The following is a 27797-nucleotide window of genomic DNA, read 5'->3' as shown; positions in this document are numbered from 1 at the left end:
ACAGTTCTCATTTTACTTTACCACTTTTTTAATACTGATATTCCTCAGGATCTTCTTGCCAATATATATATGCTGGTTGAGCCACTATCACAGCTTTAATTATAGCTATATTTCTCCTAAATCTACATTTCTGACTAAAGATACTTACTCAAGTTCCAGATCCATTATTTCCAGCTAGATATCTCAGACCTCCACATTGATAAGGCAAACATTTTGTGGCAAACATGTCAAAGATTCACATGTTCAAACATTAACATGAACTCATTACCCTCATCACCAATCAGCTATGACTCCTTCAATATCTTCTTTGGTTAACTGTGTTATCAACCACCTAACCACCGGCAGTACAAATCTTGGAATTATCCTCAGTTCTATCCAGCCTCCTAAGTTTTGGAGATTTATCCTTTTACTTTTAACATATATATATCTTTATACTTAAAACTGGTGTCTTGTAAATAGCACAGAGTTGGGTCTTTCTTTCTTTTTTTTTTTTTAAAGATTTTATTTATTTGAGACAGAGAGAATGAGAGAGAGAGAGCACATGAGAGGGGGGAGGGTCAGAGGCAGAAGCAGGCTCCCTGCCGAGCAGGGAGCCCGATGCAGGACTCGATCCCGGGACTCCAGGATCATGACCTGAGCCGAAGGCAGTCGCTTAACCAACTGAGCCACCCAGGCGCCCGGGTCTTTCTTTTTTAACCACTTTGACAATCTTTGCCTTTTTATTGGGGTGCTAAGACCATTTATATTTAATGCAGTTACTGATAATGGGTTAGTTTAAATACTACATCTATTTGTTCCATCATCTTCTTTATTCCCTTCTTGACAAAGGTGCAAAAGCAAATCAATGGAAAAAGGATAGGCTTTACAACAAATAATGCTTGAAAATATCTGTAAGCCCAAATAAAAGAACCCTGACCTAAATCTCAAAACTTGTACAAAACTAAACTAAAAATTGGGGGCCTGGGAGGCTCAGCTGGTGAAGCATGGGACTCTTGACTCTCAGGGTTGTGAGTTCAAGCCCCATGTTGGCTGTAGAGATTACTTAAAAAATAAAATCTTTACAAAAGATTTTTAAAAAATTAAAAATGGATCATGTATTTAAATATAAAATGTGAAGCTATAAAACTTAAAAAAAAAAAGCATAGGGGAAAATCTTTGGGATCTTAAACTTGACACCACAGGCAGGATCCATAAAAGAAAAATTGATAAATTAGGCTTCATCAAAATTTAAAGCTTTGGCTATGAGAAAGACCATAGAAGAGGATAAAAAAAGAAGCTATAGACTAGAAGAAATTATTTGTAAGCCACATTTCCAATAATAGACTAGTGCCAAATATATAAAGAACTTGCGAAACTCAATGGTAATAAAACGAACAATCCAATTAGAAAATGAGCAAAGATATTAGAAGACATTTCACCAAAGAGGAAATACAGATCACAAATAAACACAGAAAAAGATATTCAGTATCATTAGCCATCATCCTAATGGGAAATGTAAAGTATAAACTCCATAAGCTATCCCTACACTGTCAGAATGGCTAAAATAAAAAAAAGTGACAATATCAAATGATGGCAAGGATATAGAGAAACTGGAGCCCTCATATATTGCTGGTGGGAATTTAAAATGGTACAACCACTCTAGAATATACTCTGGCAGTCTGATTAAATAAATCACACAATAACCATACAATTCTGCAATTGTACTCTTTGGGTATTTATCCCAAAGAAATGAAAACTCAAGTTCATATAAAACCTGTGCACAAAGTTCACAGCAGCTTTACTTGTGATACTTAGAAACTGGAATCAGCCCAGATATTCTTCAATACAAGCATGGTTAAAGAAACTGTAGTACATTCACACTATGAAATATTATTTATTTTTTTTAAAGATTTATTTATTTATTTGAGAGAGCGAGAATGAGAGAGAGAGAGAGTACATGAGAGGGGGGAGGGTTAGAGGGAGAAGCAGGCTCCTCACCGAGCAGGGAGCCCGATGCGGGACTCGATCCAGGGACTCCAGGATCATGACCTGAGCCGAAGGCAGTCGCTTAACCAACTGAGCCACCGCGCCCCACACTATGAAATATTAATCAGCAATAAAAAAGTACAAAATATTGATACATGTAATATCTTAAATGTATCTCTAGAAAATTTGGCTGAGTGAAAAAAAAAAAAAGATAACCCTAAAAAGATAATAGTATTTGATTCCATTTCTGTTACATTTTGAAATAACAAAATCTTAGAAATAGAAGGCAGATTAATAGTGACCAGGTGTTAAGGACAGGCATGAGAGGCTGGAAGGATGTGGGTTTAGTGCTTTGTATGATGGGTGCAGTTCCTTATATGATACAACTGTTCAATTTCTTAACTGTAGTGGTAGATATATGAACCTATGCACATTGTCCCCAGGTCAGGCTGTCAGGTGTCTCTTAGTTGGGGGTGGGGGGTGGGGAGGTGGAGGGTGGAATCTCTTAACTGGTGTCCCTCTACAGCCCTGCTGTCTCTAAGGCAAGGAAGGGAAGTCTTGGGACAGGCTGTGTCCCTTCTGCTGATTCCATTTGCTGCTCCAAGCCTCCTGGTGAGGAAAGGGAATCTTAGGAGTCTTGGGCTTGTGGTAATAGCACTTGAAGCAAAATGGTTAATGCTATTTCCAGACATTGCTAACAGAGCAATGGTGTAATAACCTATCTAAAAAATCCACTTTTTCATTATTAAGACTGAATCGCAAAACAGATTCACTGAAGTAGAGAACTGAATCTTAAGATTTCAATTTATAGTATGGCCAAATGCAAAGTATTTTTATTAAAAAGATTATTTCTTCTAATTATCACTATTTTAAGAACATATTTTCAAGTAACCTTTAAATAAATATGGAGGTAACATAAAAGTTTTAAGACATGCTCCTTCTCAAGAAGAAACTAATTCAAAGGTGATGAATAAAACAAATATTAATAAACCAAACTATCCACTTCTCTAGTTCAGCTGAAAATTTTCTCAAAGATATCAGTGTTTTGTAATGCACAGTATAGCTACTAAAAAGAAAAAGATACATTTTCATTAACAGCAAAACAGTTTTATCAAATAAGAATTAAGCTTTGATAGTGTTTCTGACTAGTAATTTTAAATGGTTTACATAAAGTCTGTCTTCTGTAGCATACTTATTTAAGGCTCATTTGGTGGCAGAAATTCTTGGACCAAAAATTTTTGCTAGATTCATCCCAGCAGGTATACTACTTTGAGGTAGTCCCTGAAAAAGCCTTCTCTATATTAGAAAGCAAGACAGCAGAATCTCAACTCTTTCCTTCAGATTGTATATATCTTAGATAAGAATTTTATTGCTTCTGACCAACAATTGTTTTTAAATTTACAAAGTAGTAAATATAAAATGACTTTCAGTGTTTTAAAACATCAAAGTACATTCTCCTATTTTCTCATTAACCCACATATACTTATATAAACAGAAAAACACATATGCAGGGGCGCCTGGGTGGCTCAGTCGTTAAGCATCTGCCTTCGGCTCAGGTCATGATCCCAGGGTCCTGGGGTCGAGCCCCGCATCGGGCTCCCTGCTCAGTGGGAAGCCTGCTTCTCCCTCTCCCACTCCCCCTGCTTGTGTTCCCTCTCGCTGTGTCTCTCTCTGTCAAATAAATAAAATCTTTAAAAAAAAAAAAAAGAAAAGCACATACGCATTTTTTTAAAAAGCTTAAAGTCTAAAAAGTTAATCTATTCCTAAAAGGTTCCATTTCTGATATGTCATAATGGAAGGTACCAAGGCTTTAGTAGTTTATATGTATGTTTGTGTCACAAATTAGCTTATTTTTCATATTGTTTAAAATGGATGGTGGCTAAAATCATTTTGAAAAATTATGGTAAGATAGTTTAAAAGATACAGTAGAAAATGTTTTTATCTAATAGGACATATGAAGAAAAAGCAGTGTTCCCTTCTAAACCTTAAAGATACTATTCTCTGATTTCAGCTATGTAAGTATAATAGCAAAGACTTAAATTAAACCTCGATCTTGGGGCACCTGCCTGGCTCAGTTGGTGGATCATGCGACTCTTGATCTCAGGGTTGTGAGTTCAAGGCCAACCTTGCATGTAGAGATTACTTAAAAATAAAATCTTAAAAAAAAAAAACAAACCAAAAACCTAGAACCTAAGTATTCATTGACGGAATGGATGAAGGAAATGTGCTGTATATAGAATATTATTCAGTCATAAAAGAGAAGAAAATCTTGCCATTTGCAACAGTATGGATAGACCTTAAGGGCATTATGCCAAGTGAAGTAAGTCAGAGCAAAACAAATACAGTATGCTCTCACTTATATGTGGAATTAAAAACAAAACAAAACAAAACACTGAGCTCATAGATACAGAGAACAGACATGAATCTCAGAGGGGTGGAAGGTAGGGCGAAATGGATAAAGAGATCAAAAGGTACAAAATTCCAGTTTATTTTAAAATAAATAAGTCATGGGGAGGTAATGTACAGCATGGTGACTATAGTTAATAATATTGCATATTTGAAAGTTGCTAAGATAGCAAATCTTAAAAGTTCTCATCACAAGAAAAGTTTTGTAATTATGTATGTTGATGAACGTTAATTATACTTCTTGTGGTAATCATTTCACAATATATACAAATATTGAATCATTACATTGTACAACTAAAACTAATATAATGTTATATGTCAATTATATCTCAATAAAAAGCTTCTGTACAGCAAAGGAAACAATCAACAAAACTAAGGCAACCTACAGAACGGGAGAAGATATTTGCAAATAACATATCTGATAAAGGGTTAGTATCCAAAATCCATGAAGAACTTATAAAACTCAACACACAGCACATGAATAATCCAATTTAAAAACGGGCAGAAGACATGAATAGACATTTTTCCAAGGACATCATACAGATGGCTAACAGACACATGAAAAGATGCTCAACATCACTCATCATCAGGGAAATGCAAATCAAAACTGCACTGAGATATCACCTCACACCTGTCAGAATGGCTAAAAACAACACCACCAGAAACAATAGGTAATGGCGAGGATGTGGAGAAAGGGGAAATTTCCTGCACTGTGTGGCAGGAATGCAAACTGGTGCAGCCATTCTGGAAAACAGCATGGAGGTTCCTCAGAAAGTTAAAAACAGAACTACCCTACGATTAAGCAATTGCATTACTAGGTATTTACCCAAAGGACACAAAAATACTAAATTAAAGGGGCACATGCACCCCGATGTTTATAGCAGCATTATCATTAATAGCCAAATTATGGAAACAGCCCAAGTGTCCATGGACTGATGAATGGGTAAAGAAGAGGTGGTATATACATACAATAGAATATTATTCAGTCATAAAAAAGAACGAAATCTTGCCATTTGCAATGATATCAATGGAGCTAGAAAGTATTATACCAAGCGAAAGAAGTCAGTCAGAGAAAGACAAATACCATATGATTTCACTCATGTGTGGAATTTAAGAAACAACACACATGAGCAAAGGGGAGAAAGAGAGCTACAAATCAAGAAACAGACTTTGAGAACAAACTATGGTTACCAGAGGGGAGGTGGGTGGGGAAATGAGTTAAATAGGTGATGGGGATTAAGGAGTGCACTTGTTATGATGAGCACTGAGCAATGTATGGAAGTGTTGAATCACTATATTGTACACCTAAAGCTAATATGACACTATATGTTAACTAACTGGAATTTAAATAAAACTTTAATATGTACATACATATATTTTTAGGGGCGCCTGGGTGGCTCAGATAGTTAAGCATCTGCCTTCGGCTCAGGTCATGATCCCAGGGTCCTGGGATCGAGTCCCACATCAGGCTCCTGGCTCAGCGGGGAGCCTGCTTCTCCCTCTCCCTCTGCCTCTCCCCCTGCTCATGTTCTCTCTCTCTGTATCTCTCTGTCTCAAATGAATAAATAAAATCTAAAAAATCTAAAAAAATAAAATCTAAAAAAGTATACATATATGTATTTTTTTAAAAAACTAGAAAATGACAGACAGCTGATTTATTACAGCAGGAGAATTGTGTTACCTTTTCTCCTAATTTTTTTCTATTACTCTTTAAGAATCTTAATATCTTTCCTACATTATAAACAATAAATTTATTCTTAGGAAAAATTATTGAAAAACCAGCCTCATGGAATGATGTCATATGTGCCTAAAAACTGATTGAGTTGTGTCAAAGAAAAGTGAAGTCACGGTTCCAAAAATGAGCAGGGCTAGGTAACAAGTTGTGTCAGAACACAAGAGTAAGGAAAAGAGTTGGCTCCTTGAAGGGCTGACACAGAATCTAAAGGTGGATCCAAAATAGGATACCATGTTATGATGGAGAAAAGATAACTGTAATATATAAGTACTTTTAAGATCCCAGATGCTCATTCAGGCATATGTAGGACAGATAATTAACAGAAGTCAAGGAAGTCAATTGATAATAATCTGTCAGATGTCACTGCTATCAGGGAAACTGAACCCAGGAGAAAATTCAGTCCTGAGGTAATAGGGTGCTAGCCAAAGCATCAAAGAGTAAAAGATGAACCTGATAACTGCACAGGGAGGCAGAAGTCAGGGTGGGATCTGACTTGAAATGAAATTATTGGCCTGGGGCTCCTTTTAACGAAAGACAGGTACTCTCCTAGAAGTATTTAGTTTCAAGAATGCTGTCAAGTAGCCAAAACCAAACCAAACCAAACCAAGTTTATAAGGTGTCATGCAAAGCAAAAATTGCAAGTAGACCTGTGGAATTTTATCAAGCTGAAATGCTGTTTCGAAATTTCCAATTGCCATGAAAATTATGGGTACAAGAACCTGGTGAGTGAAGTTATGGAAGATGAGGCTGGAAATACAAACTGGGGAGGGTGTTTTTAAAGACTGTTTATCAGTTAAGGGTTAGTCCCTGAGACATCCACATGATTCATTCCTTCACTTCTGTTCAAATGTCCCCTTATCAGCAAGCCTGTCCTAGAACACTTCCCTTTTCCTCTTAAATGTATTTTTCGTCAGAGATCTTACACCATATGACCAATTATGTAATTACTTATTGATTGCACGTCTCCCCCAAATAAAATATAAGTAAGTTCAAGAATTTTTTTTTTCCCCTGCTGTATTCCCAGCAACTGGAAGAGCCCCTGGCACACAGTTGCCGCTCAGTAAATATTTGCTATTGAATAAACAAATAAATATCAGTAGATCCAAGATTAAAGATAACATAAGAAGGAAAAAAATTCAAATGTGCCTATCTTATTTCCCTATCTATATAACCAGGACAACAATCCAGCAACTGTTCTTTGGTCTGGCTGAAGCAGTCCACTTTTAACTAAAAACAACAACAAAAAGCTGGGCTTTAAAAGGGGCCCTTTTGTAGAGTCAGTCCTTCCGGTCTTTTGTTTCTAACCTTTCTGTGAGGCAGTACTGGTGACATCTGGTATTGATAGGAAACACTCAAGTTTTCCAAGAATGTGAAGTCAGTTGATTAAAATAATCACACCAGCAAACCAATAAAAGAAGCGATCATGGAAATTTCCTTCTGGGAATGGATTACCCTGGTTTAGAATCTTACTGATTAATTCTTCCATATACCTTGAGTATCAGTATCTGTTAAAAGAGCCTGTCTCTTTAAATTCTAGTTAAGAGCAAAACATCTGCATAAGTGCAGATTAATTTAAATGTATTTGAAATAATGTTCATAGAACTAGATCTTAAAAATCTGTCATTTGTAAGGAAGAAAAAGAAAACAAGGAATCTAAATTATGTATACTCATTTTTATTTTGAAGGCCAAAGCTTTAAAAAATAAAAATATTAATCTGGGTATCAAAAACTGCAAGTCACTTTTAAGTTAAGAGAAAAAATTATATTCTTGTTCAGATCTTTTTCCCTTTTTTTTTAATGGATTGTTAATTTTCATTAGCTTTATTCTTTTTTTTTTTTATTAAGTAAACTCTATGCCCAACATGAAGTGTGAACTCACAACCCCAAGAATCCCATACTCTCCTGAATGATCCAGGTGCCCACCATTATTTTATTACTATATGAAGTGCAATATGATAAACTGACATTTTCTTCCTACTCTACGTATTCCAGCAACAAAACTGTTTAGTCAAATGTATCTTTTCCTTTAAAACTGAAGACTTCATATAATACTTAGAAAGTCTCTACTACTCTACTGTTATTTTTAAGTACACTCAGTTTTTTCCCAGAAGTTTATGGAGTCTTTTTTTTTTCTTTAAGAGTCTTTTCTTACGTTTAAATACTTGATCTAGTTGGCATTTATTTTGGTATAAAAAGTTAAAGTCCATGGGCGCCTGGGTGGCTCAGATGGTTAAGCGTCTGCCTTTGGCTCAGGTCATGATCCCAGGATCCTGGGATTGAGTCCCACATCGGGCTCCCTGTTCAGCGGGCAGCCTGCTTCTTCCCCTCCCTCTGCTTCTCCCCCTGCTCCTCCCCCTGCTCATGCTCTCTCTCTCTCTGTATCTCTGTGTCTCGAATGAATTAAAAAAAAAAAAAAAAAAATCTTAAAAAAAAAAAGTTAAAAGTCCAGGGGAGCCTGGATGGCTCAGTCAGTTAAGCATCTGACTTCGGCTCAGGTCATGATCTCAGGGTCCTGGGATAGAGTCCCAGGTCATCATGCTCCCTGCTGAGTGGGGAGTCCACTTGCCCCACTCCCCCTGACTCTTCCCCCTCTCCTGCTCTCTCTCAAATAAATAAAATCTTAAAAAAAAAAAAAAGTTAAAATACACTTCTTTCTCTTTTTAAATTACTTCCCTGATGACCCATTGAGCATTTACTGAACTATCCATATTTTTCTCTACTGATTTAAAGTGCTAATGTATTTCCCCAGGTTCATAGTCTATTTCTGGGCTCAAATTCACTCAGAACTAAAGAATTGCAAATTAAATGAGATACCACTTTTGACCTATTAATTAAGGAAGGGTTTAAAAGGCTCATAATAATCTGGTTTAGAGGAGGGTATGAGGAAATAGGTATTACTGATAGGAACATGAACGGGAAGGAAAGACAAAATTTGGGGAAGTAAAATCACTAGGTTATACTATATATGTATATTACACTACATGTAATACACAACATATACACACTATATATATATATAGGTATATATACCTATATATATATATGTGTGTGTGTGTGTGTGTACACACACCATTTTATTCAGGACATTCACCGAAAATCTACTGGGATTTTTAGTGAAATAGCATTAAACTTATAGATTTGTCCCAGTAAAACTGCATGTCACATATTCAGGTATTCTTCTATGGCCTTCATTAAAGCTTTGGGTCTTTTGTTTTCATCTAGATCCTGTTTTTTCCCAATTACATTTATTCTTAAGGTATTTTATACTATTTGCTGTCCTAAGTGGAATCTTTTATCCATTAAATTTTCCAGTTGATTATTGCTGATGCAGGAATTGTCTTATTTAATGAGAGTGACACCAGTTAATCAAAAACCTGGGGGGGCCTGGGTGGCTCAGTCGGTTATGTGTCTGCCTTCGGCTCAGGTCATGATCCCAGGGTCCTGGTACCAAGACTGCTTCCCTGCCCCAGCTCATGCTTGCTCTCTTCAAATAAATAAATAAAATCGAACCACATCAACAATGCGTGTCTATTATCACTATGTATAGAGTAAGAACATAAAGACTCTTGCAGAGCAATCTGAGAATACAGAATCAATCCTTCCAGTTTCTTATGACAACCCCTATGAACTTTTACAGATGTACACATCTAACTCAACGATGTATCTTCAGCAACTTGCCTCTGAGTCACTCCAAAGCACCAAACTTGGTTTCCCTAAAATGCAATTTCATTATTGGGAACAAAAGAACTCAGGTGTATCAAAGAGCAGCTTTCCGGCCACAAGCATTTAGATTTTCAGGAGCATCCTAAAAGAGCAATCCTTTCCTATCTCCATACTTCAGTAATGGATAAAGTCAACAAATGCTTACTGAAATAAACTAAAGAGCACTGGATTTCTAATAAACACTGCTGGAAAATGTTAAATTTACTATTCACAGGAAATCCTTTTTCTAATTATTTAAAAGAAACAGAAATATTTTCTTCTTACCCATATAAAATTTGGTGCGTACTTTTTCCAATTCCAAACTTTTTTAAAAAATCAATATAGATGAAGCTAAAAGTGAAGGATTATGATTTTAATCTACTCTAAGAAGTTAAGCTAAATTTGTCATAATTTTAGACTATAATCTTTCCCCACAAAGTCTACATAGCTTACACATATAAAAACAAAGTTCTTCTCTGCTTAACATTCACCTAAGCTACGAACCAAGGTTCTTATTTTGTGTTAAGGAATAGCAGGAAAACATGACTAGACATCAAGGAACTAGAATAGTAGTTCTAGCCCCCCCTGCACTCATTCAATTGCATTCTCTAACTTAACAACAAAGTACAAGGAACTGGGTTGGGTACTTAATAGTGAGGACCTGGTTTCTAGTTCTGGCTTCATGATTCTCCATCATTTAATCACTTATGTAATTCCAGACAAACCACAACTTCTCTGAATTTCACTTTCTTGGAGACAATAATATATGTTCTTTGTATCATTTAAAATTAGTATGAAGATTAAATTAGAAATGTAAGGTCTGAAAAGGATTCTAAAGATCTAGTTCAATATTCTTCTTTTACAAATATATAACAGAGAAGTTAAATTATTTGCTCAATGTCACATTAATTTTTAGTAGCACAGCCGGAATTACGAGTGTAGGTCCCTTAACACCTAGATTGGTTTTTTTACACTATATCTTCCTGCTTCTAAAGTAGGTGAAAGACTTTTAAAAACCACAACCAACCTATAATCTTCCTCAAGTGTATTTTATAACCAAATTAACCCCTATGCCCCCAAGCATACTTTGGATGTGATGAATTAACTTCTCCTCTAGAAATTTAGAGTGGAACTAATTATGTAGCATTCTTGAGAAAATTGAGAAAACTGTCACTCAAATCATTTCATGTGTTTTTGGTTGAAAAAGACAACATGACTATACTGATAGTACTATACTAAGACATTATTACCAGGCATGGCTCTAGCCTTCAAGACTTTAAATTTCAAACTCTTATTCAACTTTAAAGGCTTGCCTTCTTGAGACATTACCTCCTCTGAAGGCATTTTAACCAACGTGGTTGACTCTCATCTCCATTTTGTATAAACATCTATTGTTATACTCTGTACTGCAATTATTTCTTTGTTTTTTAATCTTAACTGAATTGAATGAATATGTCTTAAAAGGAAGACAGACTAAATACTATGGAAGCATAGAAAAAAACTGATGAAATTGAGAGGTCTCCATAAAAAATGTGATAGGATTTTAAGAGGCAGAGATGAAGGAGTCGGAGCAGGCAGAGATAGGAAAAAAGGAAGAAGGGACAACTCAAAGTGTGGGCAGTGATAAATATATTTACTCAAGTTTTAAGTCTTACACCACAACATTCCTGTTCCTCTTAATTTCATTTACCCTCTTTGCTTGAACCTGCTTCAACTACCATTCCCATCTACTTTTACTTTGCTATAAATCATCATTCATCACCCTAAAAATCTTTCTTCTACTTCCACCCAACCCTACAAGCTGGTTCAACCCTCTGAACTTGGGTAGATGACTCATGCTCGAGTAAAGAGTAACAAAAATTGCTAAGTGTTTGCAATAATGATGGAAAGGTAAAATACTTTCAAATTATATCAACACATAGTAATACTAAATTTGTTTAATTAAAATATCTTTTTATATAAAATAATATATTCTATTGACATAAATTATAAATGTTCATTTCTCAAATTGAAAGTTTTGTTCATGTCTGAACTTAAAAAATTTATCCGAATAGGCTTCAGAAGATTCTAAAGTGAGAAAACTTTTTTTTTTTTAAAGATTTTATTTATTTATTTGAGACAGAGAGAATGAGAGACAGAGAGCATGAGAGGGAGGAGGGTCAGAGGGAGAAGCAGACTCCCCGCCGAGCAGGGAGCCCGATGCAGGACTCGATCCTGGGACTCCAGGATCATGACCTGAGCCGAAGGCAGTTGCCTAACCAACTGAGCCACCCAGGTGCCCGAGAAAACTTTTTTAATAAGTATAAATTTGAGATGGGAGAGAATGTTTAAGAGTCACATCTCATCACAACAAAAATTTGCTGCATTCAAAACAAAGTAAGTTTAGAGTATTATTCTTACATTTTAAAATTTCACTATTCCACACTTTATTTTGAACTTGAACAACTTTATTTCAGTTTAAGTTTCACACACACTCCCACCCAATTATTTTATAAATCTCATATTCTCGATGTTATTTTAGGTACAAATCCAATTATGGCCATCAAAACTTCTTTTTTTTTAAAGATTTTATTTATTTATTTGAGAGAGAGAGAATGAGAGAGAACACATGAGAGGGGGGAGGGTCAGAGGGAGAAGCAGACTCCCTGCCCAGCAGGGAGCCCAATGCGGGACTCAATCCCGGGACTCCAGGATCATGACCTGAGCCGAAGGCAGTCGCTTAACCAACTGAGCCATCAAAACTTCTAATGAGAAATCACTTTAGAGTTTTGATCAATTTTATAATAAAAACATGGCATCTTATTGTGCTTTGGAAAGAAAAATTTTTATTTATTTATTTTTAAATATTTATTTATTTGAGAGAGAGAGAGAGCAGGGGAGGGGCAGAATGAGAGAGCGAGAATCTTAAGCAGACTCCCCACTGAGAGCGGAGCCTGAGGCAGGGCTCGATCTCAGGACCCTGAGATCACGACCTGAACTGAAATCAAGAGTCGGACACTTAACTGACTGAGCCCCCCAGGCACCCAGAAAAATCTTTTAAAGAAGAATTCTATAGAAATACAAAGTAAAGTCTTTTTCAATGTTAAATCTTTACAGTATAACAAAATGTTAACAAAATTCCCCTTATGAGACTCTTGGCTTAAGCAAAGAATATTTCTTGTACATATTTCTTGTACAATCTGTTTTCAAAATTAGAAATCCTTAAACATAAAAAATGAAAAGTGACTCCTTGATTTGTTATACGTGAGAGTGAAAAAAACCAAACTAGCAGCTTAAGCATTCAAAGTATTAAAAGAATCAGAATCAGATACAGAAGCAGGAAGGGACCTCTTAGCAGTCAAACCCCCTCAATTTATAGCCAAGGAGCCAGAACCTTAGGAAGTTTAAATGACTGCATAACAAGCTTCTCTGATTCTTTGCCTGTGCACTTTACACAACACTTTCACACTTCCCTATCAAAATGAAAAAAATTACAGATTTACATTTTATTGCCTACATACACAATTCTGTACTTCATTCATAAAGAACCTGCACTAGCAAATAGTCTTTTTCCTTCTAGTCTATCCATAGAGAAAAACTTTCAAAATATTTCAGAGATTTCCAGATATTTCGAGAAGTAGCTTACAGGACTTGCTAATCCCTCACTTCTTTAGATCCATGGTCTCTTACCTGTTCTTAGTCACAGAATCTCATCAAAGCCATGGCCCCAGTCCTCAGGGGAATGAGTAAAACAGGAGTTTTAGAGATGTCAAGGTCTTTAGGTGGAGATCCCTTGCACTAGACTATCAAACCTTCCTCAGCATTAAACCAGAATTACCACATATATTTGGACTATATTAATCTACCAACATATGTTTCTCAGAACCATAATTTGACATTGGGTACTCTTCTTAAATTGAGGGCCAATGAGAAATGGCATATGTTCTGCCACTAGAAAACAACCTCCTATGGTCATTTAATGGTTCACCTGTAAAGATTCACAATGTATTTCTGAGATAAAGCAAAGAAAAGTTTCTCCCTTGACACTCTGGAATGTTTTCTTTCATTAAATGAAAGCAACATAATCCACCAAGTTCTCCTTTTCTGCCTTGCATCAACTGCAGTAGCTTCTCTTAGCCTAGATTTTTCAAACATCATTATTTCACATATTGCCCCCTTCCCACCCTTCTCTCTCCCCACCTAACACTTGGCTTTTATTCTTTTGCTAATGTGTAATGAATTTGTGTTTTAAGACTTTTTTGCCTTTTGCAAACTTTTATTGTGTTCAAAATGAATAATTTTTAGAATAATGAAAATGACTAATATATAGAATAATTTCTCACATTTAAACTTTTTTTTAAGGTTTTTATTTTTTTGACAGAGAGACAGAGAGAACAAGTAGGCAGAGCGGCAGGCAGAGGGAGAGGGAGAAGCAGGCTCTCCGCTGAGCAGGGAGCCGACACGGGGCTTAATCCCAGCACCCTGGGATCATGACCTGAGCTGAAGGCAGCCGCTTAACCGACTGAGCCACCCAGGTGCCCCACATTTAAACTTTTTAACTGTTCTATACTTTCTTTTTAAACTTTTAAAGTTTAGGTATAATTTACATTCAATAAAACACTAAAATCTTAAATGTTTATTAGTTCTATCAGTTATGACAATTTTAAAATTATCATTTGCTTTATATTCTTTTTGGAAGCAAGAAGTATAAATGAATAAATAGTTGATTCATTCATGAGTTGGTCTGTGACAGGCTAGCAGGGGGGGAAATGGAAAAGGGTGGGACTGGAAATAAGAAGACAAGGCATTATAACAACCATACAGGTAAGAGTGACAGGGTTACCCCAGAAAGGTGGCAGTGAGAATTAAAGGGGGACAAGATAAATATGATACTGCTATCAAGGTCAGAAAATAACCATTATAAAAATGAAGAGACAGTAAGAATGGCTGAGGAGCACACTTAACACATTATTTGTTTATAGTGGGTATCCAATAAAGATTTATTTATTCATCCAACAAACTATTATGAGCCTATTTTTGAATCAGGCATAAAAAAGTCAGATTCTTACCTCCTCAATATCAGAGCTGTAGCAGAAATTTAGTCAAGATCTCACAAGTTGCCCAAATCTTTAAACTTCTAATAGTTAACTAACAGAATACTCTCTCTCAACCTGATAAAAAACGAGTTACACAACTAAATGATTTATACTATTATTGTAGTGAATAAAACATCCACTTTATAGACTAGCTGGCTATTTACGTGGCTTCTTGATAAAATTAAAATTTGGAAAGTGAAGACTCACATAATGAGAGTCACTAAATTTCAAATCAGTGGTACATGTTTTTTCAGGACCCTAAAAAGCCCCACTCAAGAAATAAGTTGATTCACAGACTTAACTTTCAGAAATGTACAAATCTCATATTAAAATAAGTTTGGTCTGAGGCTATCAAATACAAAGCACCTATTAAATATACTCAATTCCCTATATTTATTTAACTCCCTTTGTAAGCAGTTACTATATCTTTCAAATCTTAACCTAAGGTATTTTCAAGGTATCTAATTTCACTTTGATTCCTTAATTAGAAGTCAAATTAAGTATCTTGAAAAATCCAGCATTTAATAATCTTCTCTGAAGCAGACGGCCCCTCTGCTATTGCTCTTTTCCTAAACAGAAACAGTTTTCAACAAAAGTAAAGTTTATTACTATGATTCATTCATCAGCAAACATGTATCACTAACAGGGTCAAAACCTATGTAAGAATTAAAAATACAAACATATACTAATATACTGATAATAACAAAAAGCTTAATTCAACAAATAGTGATCTATAAGCACGAATAACTCAAACATGAAAAACTAGAAATGAATAGTTAAGTGAATAACAAGTCCAGTGAATAACAACATCAATATGTGGAAAAATATTCCCATGCAGAATTAATACATTTTACCTCTTTGTTTGAGACAATGTCATATTAAAATGAAAGCAGAAGTAAACAAGGTCAGGGCATATGACTGCTTATTATTTTATTTAATGATGACTAAAGAGATTATCAATTTAATAGATTACTAAGAAACTATAATAGAAAACTTTTCTCAATAAGAATACAAGCTTATTAACTACTCCTTATTTCATTACTATTCACCTACCTTCTAATATGAACACTTACACATGCTACCTCTTTTTCATACCAGAGTGATACACAAAGAATTCAACCCTTTAACGTTTAAGTTTATTGATTATAAATAATACTCATTTTTTGGTGTCACTTGATTATAAATTTCCCAGTCAAAACAATAAAAAAGAATACAATTTAGGCAGGATTCATCAACAAACAACAGAAGTTGCTAAACTTAATTTTATAATGAAAAAGGTATAAAATCAGCATAAAACATATTACTGCAACATATTACTTTTAAATTAGTTAGGTAATTTAGGAAGGAAAAACAAATCACTCTTAAATTCCCTAAATTTCCCTAATAGATACTTCGAAAGACAGAGTTTTGGCCCAAACTGAACCAAACTAGAAAACAGCAACAGTAAACTGTAACTAGATCTAGCCCTCTCTGAAAAATGGTAATTGAGAACAAGAAAAACATGTATGTGTCCAGTGGTATTGTGAATCCTCGAGGAAGTAACATCCATATTCAATTACCTCCATCCTGCACATACTTTATTCTTCCAAGTTCTTTGTACTTTAAAAAAATGAGTATCCCTTAAATATAAATATATTCCGAAACAACTCATAGGAGCTTTTAAATGAAAACAAAATCTGAACCATACATAGTTAATGTCATATTAAGAGGGGTAAGAGGCAGGCTGAGGGTAATGAAAATAAAATTATGAACCTAAAATTTAGCCAAGTAGTATAGCTTTTATTCTCCAAAACTTATTTCAATCAATTTAGGGGGAAAAAAAGTTTGTTTAAAAAAATGCAACTTAGTTCTGTGCGTAAGTAAGATTAATACCACACCAAACATGAACATTCTTGAATTTATTGTTTGGTGAAAGTAATTTAAAAATCGAAAGTGCTCTAAAATATTAACTCAATTTTATAGGAAAGAGGAAAGAATGTTAGAAAATTGTTCATCAAAAATGGAAGAGATGCAGGATTGGAGCCATTCACAATCATACCAATTAAATCTTGATGTGCAATTATGGCAAACAGAAGCCAGGAGTGGCAAAATTATCACTGGTCAGTCAAGTATTTTTTACGCCTAAAGATTAAATTTCTCTTTTTCATAAGTCATTAAACAGTTTTTTCAATGCTATATTAAGATACCACAATTTCAATTTATACACACTCATATACATTTTATTTCTTTAAAAAAATTCGTATTCCAAACACAAAAGCAATCAAATAAGAGAAAAACAGGCTTAATACTGATTTCTTATTACCAAATAGAAATAAAAGAAAGGAAAGAAGATGGCCAAAATCCCAGAAGCAATTCCGCATAAAAAGAGTTAAAGGGCAAAGGCTCAGCTCAACAGCCAGTGACCATTTGCAAGCCTCCTAGGTATATTCCCAGCAGACACATTATCAGATTAAAGGCACAGTAAACAAACGGGGCTGAAACCTTTCTTTGTCCAAGCCCAGCCTCTTCTTCCTGTGATGTCATACTACAAATCTAGCAAGCCTTTCTTTTCCACATCAGAGAAAGCCCATCTCACAATACATCTGGCAACGGAGGAAAAGGCTTCAATTCAGCAAGAGCTAACACGCTTAGGAATTTATTTCGGAAACTTTAAAAGACTCTTCTGCTTACCACCATCTGGAATCCACTGCAGGAATACCAAAAAGGAAAACTTCATTTCAAAGAAGCAAGAAGTGAGACCAAACTGGGAATGTTTAAGTCTCTGAAAACTCTGCACTGAAAGCAAAAAAAGACTACTACCTTCATCTTAAATATATTGGAGCGTAGAGAAACTTCAATTTTGGAATATTCATCTTGACTACTGAAATACAAGTTTACCAGATGAGTAGTTTTCTTCCCATCTCAGAACACAGCTTTTCTTTAAATTTATAATCCAATAGCTTGGCTTCACTGACTACATTTTTCAAAAGTTGTTCGTCGGTTACCTAAACCCTGGATTCACGAATTTTCGGATTAGAAAATGAGAATATTTTCCTGTTGAAGAACCAAGTGGAAACTTTACAACAACGAATTTCATGTTTCTTATCGAGATTTCAAAGAAAAAGGAAATATTTATAAATCTATCCAAAGATACAAAGAATTTGCAAATCCTCTGGAGGGTATAAAGTCACAATCTGAATACCAAAGAAGACTGCAGCTGACAAAAGGACTTCAATTCTGTAAACTGGACGTGCCTTTATAATGGTAAGCAGTAACAGCTCCAATTGCTCCTATGATGACTCCTTTAAGTACACTTTGTACGGGTGCATGTTTAGTATGGTGTTTGTGCTTGGGTTAATATCCAACTGTGTTGCCATATACATTTTCATCTGCACCCTCAAAGTGAGAAATGAAACCACAACATACATGATTAACTTGGCAATGTCAGACTTGCTTTTTGTTTTTACTTTACCCTTCAGGATTTTTTACTTTGCAACACAGAACTGGCCGTTTGGAGATGTACTTTGTAAAATCTCAGTGATGCTGTTTTATACCAACATGTATGGAAGCATTCTGTTCTTAACCTGTATTAGCGTGGATCGGTTTCTGGCAATTGTCTACCCATTTAAGTCAAAGACTTTAAGAACCAAACGAAATGCAAAACTCATGTGCATTGCTGTGTGGCTAACTGTGATAGGAGGAAGTGCACCAGCAGTATTTTTTCAGTCCACCAACTCTCTGGGGAACAATTCCTCAGAAGCCTGCTTTGAAAAATTTCCAGAAGCTACATGGAAAACGTATCTCTCAAGGATTGTAATTTTCATCGAAATAGTGGGATTTTTTATTCCTCTAATTTTAAACGTAACTTGTTCTAGTGTGGTGCTAAGAACTTTAAATAAACCTGTTACATTAAGTAGAAGCAAAATAAACAAAACTAAAGTTTTAAGAATGATTTTTGTACATTTGGTCATATTCTGCTTCTGTTTTGTGCCTTACAATATCAATCTTATTTTATATTCTCTTATGAGAACACAAACATTTGTAAATTGCTCAGCAGTGGCAGCCGTAAGGACCATGTACCCAATCACTCTCTGCATTGCTGTTTCAAACTGTTGCTTTGACCCTATAGTTTACTACTTCACGTCAGAAACGATTCAGAATTCAATAAAAATGAAAAACTGGTCTGCTAGGAAAAGTGACTTCAGATTCTCTGAAGTTCACAGCACAGAGAACTTTATTCAACATAACCTACAGACCTTAAAAAGTAAGATATTTGACAGTGAATCTACAATATAAGCTGCCTGAAATGAAACCGCTGGGACTACACTGGGAACCTCTAAGTTCCTTCAACTGTGAGAAGTGTTTTCTTGGACAACTATTTCTCCACCTCTGAAAGAAAATAAACACGTGGACATTTTAAAGTTAATAGTATAAAAAATTGTATTCGATGTGTTAAGCATTAAAATGTATTCTATTCTTATATACACACCATTTTATTTTTCTGAGCCATTTTGACCTCTACCTTCCTCTTCATTAAAAAATCCCTAAAAGACTTGTTCAGAGTCTAAAAGTGACTATGATTTAAATCATGTGGTGACCATGTGTGCTGTTTAATTTCTTAGCAATTTTAAACTAAATGATTTATAACAATTAAATGTTTTATGTATTTAATATTTTTATTCAACATATCTAATTTCTATTGCAATTTGAATTGGAACTACTAATCATGTTTCTTGAACTATAACATAAATGAGAAAGGAGAATAATTTGAAATAACAAGTGGTTCTGGAGTGTTCCTTGAAAAAAATAGCTAAAAATGTCTTCTCTAGAATAACAACACACTAACTATTTGGGGATCTCGAGCAGTTACAGATAATATTCAGGCTTTTGTCTTTGTAGGCAATTCATAAGAAGCATGTGCTATCTAACCATGTAGTATGTATACTTTAAAATTATTATTTTGATCTATTTTCTGGATATAACAGCGCTCAATTTCAAAATAATATATGCCACCAAAATTGAGAGGGAAGAAACTAACAAAATGCTGTTTTGCTAGGTACATTAAAAAAAAAATACTACTTGGAGGTACATTTCAAAGGTATATTTTGTCACAATAAGTAACCTGTATGTGTATTTTAAGTCAGAAATACCACAGATAGTAAGATAGTGAAATACAAGAAAGTGATCAGTAAATACATTACTTCCCTTCTCTCTTTTGACCATTTAAAGTCAAATATTGAACAGCTGAAAATATTATTTCCAGTAGGCAAAATGTTAATGTACATCAAAATAATTTATAAAGTAAAAACATAGTTCCTTATGTAAAAAGCACCAAAACTACAGGTTCAAATAACTCAGTACAACTACATTTTCATTTTCTTAAACACAGAAAAGGTATCGATTTGAGCTATAATTTAGTAGATGTTAAGTACCAACTACACTAAAACGTTTTCATTTTCCAACATATTTTCTTTCAAATTCAAGCAGTTCTCCAAAGTTAACTAAAAAAGAATGCTTTTATTTGAGAAAAATGACATAATTAAATTCAGCATTCAATGTATTTGATTTTTACATCTAATCTTTCAAGTCCTGAACACAACTTTGGACAAATACTCTTTTTTTTTAAATCGATAAAAGTTTATTAAGTGAAGATACAGAAGAAGCTCTCAAGAGTGAGAGGGGTCCCAACAGGGTTGTCGTGGACAACTACTCTTAATTTAAATTTGATTTTTGCTGTTCTCTGGGCTTGGGCTACAATGATTTCAGACAAATCATAGTCATTTGCTAGAGAAGTAATCTATTTTCAATAAAATAACTGGGGGATTTTCTTTAGGTAGCCATGGTTTCCTTTAGATAAACCAAAGGCAAAATAAATCCTTCAAGTCTTCAATTTGCCCTGTAGTACACCTTTATTTGATATCACTCTTCAGAAAATAAATATATCTACTCTTGAAAAGCAACTAACAACTTAATGATGTGGAAAAAAGGGGTGAGAGTTTGTAACTGAGATTTCTCAGAACTTTCCTTGGCTTAAAGATCTGTGAGCAAGATCTCAAAGTATGACTATTACTTTAAAATACAAGCAAAACAGTCATTAGATATTTGTTTTTACTGTGATTACTGGAGACATTTTTGTTGCCCTCTTGTCAACAGAAAGATGAATCAAAAGTTTTGTAAGATTTTTCACAAAGTAATAGCTAACAGATAATGAATACTAGTTTTATCTTCTAGAACTTCAAATCCTGGGTAAAGCTTAACTACATGGACAGAAAGTGTACTAAAGTTATTTTCCTTTGTTAGCACTGCATGTTATGGTAAATTACATACTCAAAATTTTCTCTTTCTTCTTTCCCCAGAAAGCCTCTTGAGAACTCTTGAGAATTTTACTTTTTTTACTTTAAAGTGATAGTACCAAGCCCTCCCTCCCAAAAAACTATGCCCTCTGTTTTTAACATCTTTGTAAAAGAGTAGATGATTTAACTAATCTTCTGTTCCACATTAACGCCCTTCAAAGGAACAGAAGATGAGAACATTTTTAAGGTGTGGAAAACAGTTCCCCAGGATCCTAATAACTGGTTCTAAACTCAGAAATGACCTTTTCTGAGAAAATAACAACTAAGTAACTAGTTTATTAAAAGAATATATGAAAATATATGTGCTGTACATAATATATGTACAAAAATTTAAAGAAACTGGAGACACTACTTCATCAAGGAGTTTTGACTTTATATTCTACATTCAAAATACTGAAAGTAAATTTGAGGTATAAATCTTATAGATACTGGTATCATAAAGATTAGTCACTCAGTTGAGGAATATAAAATATAATAAAAAACTTCATATAAAATTTCATATCCCCTACTGAGAAGCATCTAATTCACGACTCATATCTAACGCAACTGCTTTTTGGTTCTGTAATTTTGGACCCCTAATGAATGAACCAGATATATGATCTCTTGTCAGTATATTAAGTTACTATTGCCTAACAGAATCTTCACTACCTCTCAACACCCAAACTTTTTTAGTACTTACATGTCAATCCAACCCCAGATGCAAGTAAGGGAAGATATAACTTGGTGCTCTTAGTTGTGAATAAATACATAGAAAATTTTATAAAGTGCTTACTAATGGATGAATCTTAACATAATCTTAAGGTAAAATGTTTTTAAAAAGCTCTGTTGGGCTGGGCTGGAAATCAAATTATCCATTTATAACATGATCTCCAAGAAACAAATTCTAAATTAAAAGGAACTAATGGACAAACATAAGGACACAAAACATCTTTAAATAGACCAGAGTATTTAATGGTCAACAATATTACTTAATTACATTTTCCAGAAATCAACATATACACTTCCCTAAAATCACAAATTCTTAATTACCTATTTAATCTCTTTCTTCATCCTTTTTACCTGATGCCTGTTACCCATTTTCTGACAGTCAATTTTACAAAAAAACAAAGAATTATCAATTAAACAGGGCAATAGATCAGGATAATAAAATAGTATGAAATTAACTCTAGGCCAACTACTCTATCAAGTCTTTCCCCTTCCTCCTGCTCTCAAAAAAGATTTACTTCAATAACTCCTTAAAAGGATACAAAATTATCTCTCATCACACTGTGATTCAAGTGCTGAAAAACAGAATCCAAGACACAAGACCCCAGAAACAGAGATAATTCATGAATTTAATAACCACTTTTCAACTCAAACCTTACTTTACTCATATAGAATCAACTCATCAACTAATTTTTGAAAATAATTAAAATTTAAGTAAAGAGTAAGAATGAGAAACAACTACGTGTTATATACTTAAAGCCAAGTTATAGTTAAAAGCCACAGGGTGAATGTGCTGCGTTCTATTAACCTTCCCATCAAAATGACTTCTGGTAAATTCACAATTTAAAACTAAAAGAGCCTAGAGGTCATCTTAACTGAAGAATTAAAGGGCTAAGTAACTTGCATAAGGTCACAGAACAAGTTAAGGTAGAGCCAGGATAAGAACTTGGTTTTTTTGTCTGTTTGTTTTTGACTCATCGATTTCTTTAATGGTGGCCAGGGAAGTAGCACATGCAAAGGCCCTTGGGAGAGAACTTGGTATACTGAAAGAACTAAAACAAAGCTAAAGTGGTTGGAGATATAGGGCTGAGACCTTACATGTACTTATAGTCCATAATAAAGCCATATTAAGATCTGAGGAGATATGGAAAGCCCCGAAGAATTTCCAGTTAGGAGAGACATGATAGATTTGCATTTCAAAAAGATTCCTCTGATTACAGAGTAGAGATGCATTTGTCTTCAGCAAAAAGAAAACAATCACAATAAGAGATTACTTATTCAATTTAAACTTAAAGAGCTGTTCTAATCCTTTATGTTCTTTCTCCCTTATTAAAATGGCCTTTCTTTTTTGAAATGATGCTGATGAAAGATAGGAAGAATATTTTAATGTCATCACTTTGTAAAATTAAATGAACGACCCTTGTAGAGAAATTGGTACATTCATACACTGCTGATGGGAACAGAAAACGGTATGATCCTTATGGATGGGAATTTGGCAATATCACACACACACATTTACTCTTTGAGCCAGCACTCTCATTTCCAGGTATGTACCCTGAAGACATAATTTCAATAATGTAAAAACATATGTACAAGGTGCAGCACTGTTTGAAACTGTAAATATTGGAAACTACCTAGAAGTCCAAGCATAGAAGACTGGTTGAATAAATTGCAGCACATACACAATGTAGTACCATGCAGCTGTAATAAAGAATGAGAAAGAGCTCTATGAACTGATATGCTCAGATTTCCAGAAAGTGTTAAGTGAAAAAAGTAGCAATACATATGGTAGGCTATCTTTGGTATAACAAAAGGCAAAATAAAACAGCATACATGTATTTGCTTATTTTTACCAAAAGAAACACAAGAAAGATAAACCAAAAAGCAAGGAACAGGGGTGAGGAACAGCATAGAAAGGATACTGAAGGTTATGACACTTATCTGAGTGTAAGACTTTGGGAAACATGTTAATGTTATGTATCAGGAATCAGAAACTCTTTTCTTCAAGGGTCAGAGAGTGAGTATCTTAGGCCTACAGACTATATGGTCCTGTTGAAACTTCTCAACTCTGCCTTATAGCACAAAAGCAACCACAGACAATACATAAGTGAATGAGTGTGGCTGTGTTCCAATGAAACTACAGAATTAGGTGGTTGGTCTGTGAGCTGTATGTGCCACTTCTTGTTCCACACAGTCAAAAATCTAAAGCCAACAAGGATGAGAAAGAAAAAAACAAACCCAATCTAGAACTACATCCGTATTAGTACATGGCAGGTAATAGCTCTCAATCACCTGTTGAATGAATGAACCTTAAAATTCTATTAAAAGATGGACATGAGTTCTAGTGTGTGGGGGGGGAGGGGGGGCGCCTTGAGCTCACAACCCCGAAATCATGACCTGAGCTGAAATCAAGCATCAGATGCTTAACCGACTGAGCCACCCAGGTACCGCACCCCCTTCACTCCCCCTCCTTCCTTTAAATAACCATTGTCACCATTGTTACCATGTGATATTGAGACTACTACAATTACATTCTCAGCCTGCTTCCTTTTTTTTTTTTAAAGCTTTATTTATTTATTTGAGAGAGGGAGAACACAGAGTGAGAGGGAGACTCAGACGCCCCGCTGAACAGAGAGCCCCACACAGGGCTTGACCCCAGGACCCCGAGATCACAACCCAATCAGAAGGCAGACGCCCAACAGACTGAGCCACCCGGGCACCCCCTCAGCCTGCTTCCTGCTTTCTTCCCTTCAACCATGCAGGACAGGTCAACCAGATTTACCTATTAAATCACCACTTTAAACCAGTCACTTAATGCCCAGTTTTGGGGGGTTTTTGGGGTTTTTTTTTTTTTTTTTGAGAGAGAGGGAGAGGTGGGGGGAGGGACAGAGCAGGCTCCACGCCCAGCGCAGAGCATGAAGTGGGGCTCAATCTCACAACCTGAGATCACGACTGGAGCTGAAATCAAGAGTTGGCGGCCTAACGGACTGAGCCACCCATGCGCCCCTGTCCAGTTTTAAAAGTTGTCAGATTCTCCATTGCCTGAAAGGGAAAGTCCAGTTTCAAAGTTCAACATTCTCCAAAATACAGCCCTGACCTCTTGATTTTTTGGTTTATCTCTCCCAAATAAGATTCCTCCACTCCTGGTTGGTCTACTACACGTCCTGTGTTCATAACTCTCATTTTATTGACTCTAGACATTTAGGCACATGACACATTATTTGCCCCACCCCCACCCCAGTCAATAAAACTCACTGTGCCCCTCTTTTCTGATAAAATCCTTTTCATCCTCCAAGGGCCAGTTCAACTCCTAAACAAAATCTTCTTTGATAATGCTTATTGTCTGTACCACGTTTTTTTTTTAACTGCCTTTGTTAGTTATCTTTTTATCTTCCTGATACCTCAAGCTCCCTGAGGAAAGGGATTATGTTCTGTACTTCTTTGTATTCTTTATAGCGTCTAACATAGGTTGAAATAGAGGAAGTAGAGATTGGAAGGAAAGGGCTTAAGAGTTAAGAACAAATTAAATATTATTTACCCACCAGACTGAAGATTAATTTTTTTCCCTTTTTCTATTTTTATTTTAATTTCAGTATAGTTAACATACAGTGTTGTATCGGTTTCAGGTATACAATGAAGTGATTTGAAGATTTTTTTTTAAAGATTTATTTATTATAGAGAGAGAGGGAATCCTTAAGCAGATTTCCCACTGAGCGCAGAGCCCCACGTGAGACTTATTCCCAGGACCCTGAGATCATGACCTGAGCTGAAATCAAGAACTGGCCACTTAACTGAGCCACCCAGGTGCCCCTGAAGATTAATTTTTAATAACTAATATGTATTTACTTATATAGTACCTACTCTGGGTATTTATCAATGTAGTTCTAATAAATATCCTATACTTACACACAAAAATGTAAAGAAAATAAAGACTGCCTCTTGTATCATCAAACCTATGTATGGTACACTTAATTCGTCAAAAGCCCAAGGAAGAGAGGCAAATTTTCCTTTGTCAATACTACTCTGTGACACAAGAATTCATCTCTTGCAGTTATCACCCTAAACTTAATTTACCTTAAACGTTACTACTGAATTCCCGCCTTTAGATGAGATTATAGAATTACTGAAAGAAACCACTGTGTTCTTTAAGACATTCTTCATGTAACTATGGATTTCTTTTTTGGAACAACTATTTTCTAGGCCTGTTGTATCCTAGAATTTTTCCCACTTTTTTCTCTCCGCACTCCTGTTTAACTCTTAAATCCCACAATTTCTCCTTTCTTGGATTTCTTTTTTACTTTGCTAAATCATATCCTCTAGTAATTTTATTTCAAAAAGGATAGTCAAGAGATAAACATTCTGCATCCTTCGATGTCTGAGAATTGTTCCATTTTACCCTCCTGTTTGACATGTAGGTTAGATACAAAATTCTATATTATCAGATACCCAGTACTCCTGCTAAGGACTTTGATGCTGAACTGGATCTTATTCCACTGTAAATAACTTACTTTTTTCTTGCTGGAAGCTTTTACCATTTTCTCACTACCTTTGGAATTCTGCAATTTTCACCAAGATGTATCCATATTCATTTATCCTGCTTGGACCTATGAACCCTTTCCACTGGAAGCCTCCTGGCTTTGAAAAAAAATTTTTTTTTTTAATCTGGTCTTTCTTTTGGGGATGGATATTGAACTGAGGTTACCCAAAATTAGGGCAATATAACCTTGCAGCGTAGTAGTTTGATGCATTTTCTTCTTAAGCAGAATTACCTTTCCTAGCTCATTTTTTTCTTCAAGTCTGTTATAGAAGTCTACAGATTTACCTAATTTACCTAACTTACCTAATTTATAGATTTGCCTACTTTTCTGCTCTGCTTCTCTTATAGACCCAGCAGGAAGCTGTAGGTACCATGTTTGTTTGTGTGTGTGTGTGTGTGTGTGTGTGTGTGTGTGTGTGTGTGTGTACAAAAGCTGGGATGGGGCCAGGCATGTATATGTATAGTGCACTGCACAAAAGCACAGGGCTTCAGCATAAATGCTGCATACCAAATCAGGGGTGCCTGTATCCAGAGGGGCATCTTTTTCTAATTCATTAGTAAAGAGGAATATACATTTTCCTGATTCTTACAGGCTGGCATGAACTGAGGTGGGGGACTGGTCCAAATGTTTCATGGACCGATGTTCTCAAAATGTAGTGGCCAGACCGGCAACATCAGCATTGCCTAGAAACATGTTGGAAATATAAATTCTTGGACCCTACCCTAAAAACTTGGGGGTTGCGCCCAGCAATCTGTAACCTGTGTGTTAACAAGCCCTCCAGGTCATTTTGATGCATGCTCAAGTTCGAGAGCTACTGGCAGACAGCACTTTAAAAAAATTCTCCTGAAGTATTACTGCCTTACTCTCTATATCTGCTACTCTGAGCTTGGAGGCTAAGACTCCCACTTCCACCAGAGCCCTTTCCTGTGTGTATTCAGAGCTGTGGTTTTCTCTATTTTGTTGTATCCTTCAATATACCCCTCATTTACTTTTTATCCTCAAACCTGAATCAACCCCTCAACTTCCCTCCATAGTTTTTCTACTTTATAGTCTCAGTATTGCAAGATTTCACCCCCACGTGTGCTTTTTATTTTTCTTTTCTGTAACTTCTGGAGGGGTTTTGGGGGAGGAAGGAGGTAAAGGTGTGTGGTCAGTTTGCTATTTTGAGCCAGAAATATTCTCATTTTTAAAAGCAATTGCATTGCAGATGATATGATACTTTATGTGGAAAACCCCAAAGACTCCACCCCAAAACTGCTAGAACTCATACAGGAATTCAGTAAAGTAGCAGGATATAAAATCAATGCACAGAAGTCAGTGGCATTCCTATACACCAACA

At 35.3% G+C, this 27797-nt stretch overlaps 2 protein-coding genes across 3 annotated transcripts in view; both read left to right on the top strand.

Annotated features, from left to right (window-relative positions):
- The window catches only part of RB1 (RB transcriptional corepressor 1), a 151575-nt gene that overhangs the window by 96619 nt on the left and 27159 nt on the right, over window positions 1-27797 (top strand). The window lies entirely within an intron of this gene.
- Window positions 17423-19412, top strand: LPAR6 (lysophosphatidic acid receptor 6). Its single transcript, XM_006740638.3, has one exon. It carries the CDS (start codon window positions 18124-18126, stop codon window positions 19156-19158), a length of 1035 nt encoding a protein of 344 aa, XP_006740701.1. The 5' UTR covers window positions 17423-18123; the 3' UTR covers window positions 19159-19412.

The sequence above is a fragment of the Leptonychotes weddellii genome, chromosome 3 (genome assembly GCF_054177405.1).
Source record: "Leptonychotes weddellii isolate Sample4059 chromosome 3, ASM5417740v2, whole genome shotgun sequence".
In the NCBI taxonomy this organism is placed as follows: domain Eukaryota; kingdom Metazoa; phylum Chordata; class Mammalia; order Carnivora; family Phocidae; genus Leptonychotes; species Leptonychotes weddellii.
The sequence above is the reverse complement of the archived record's forward strand: the minus strand, read 5'-3'. Positions and strand labels throughout refer to the sequence as shown.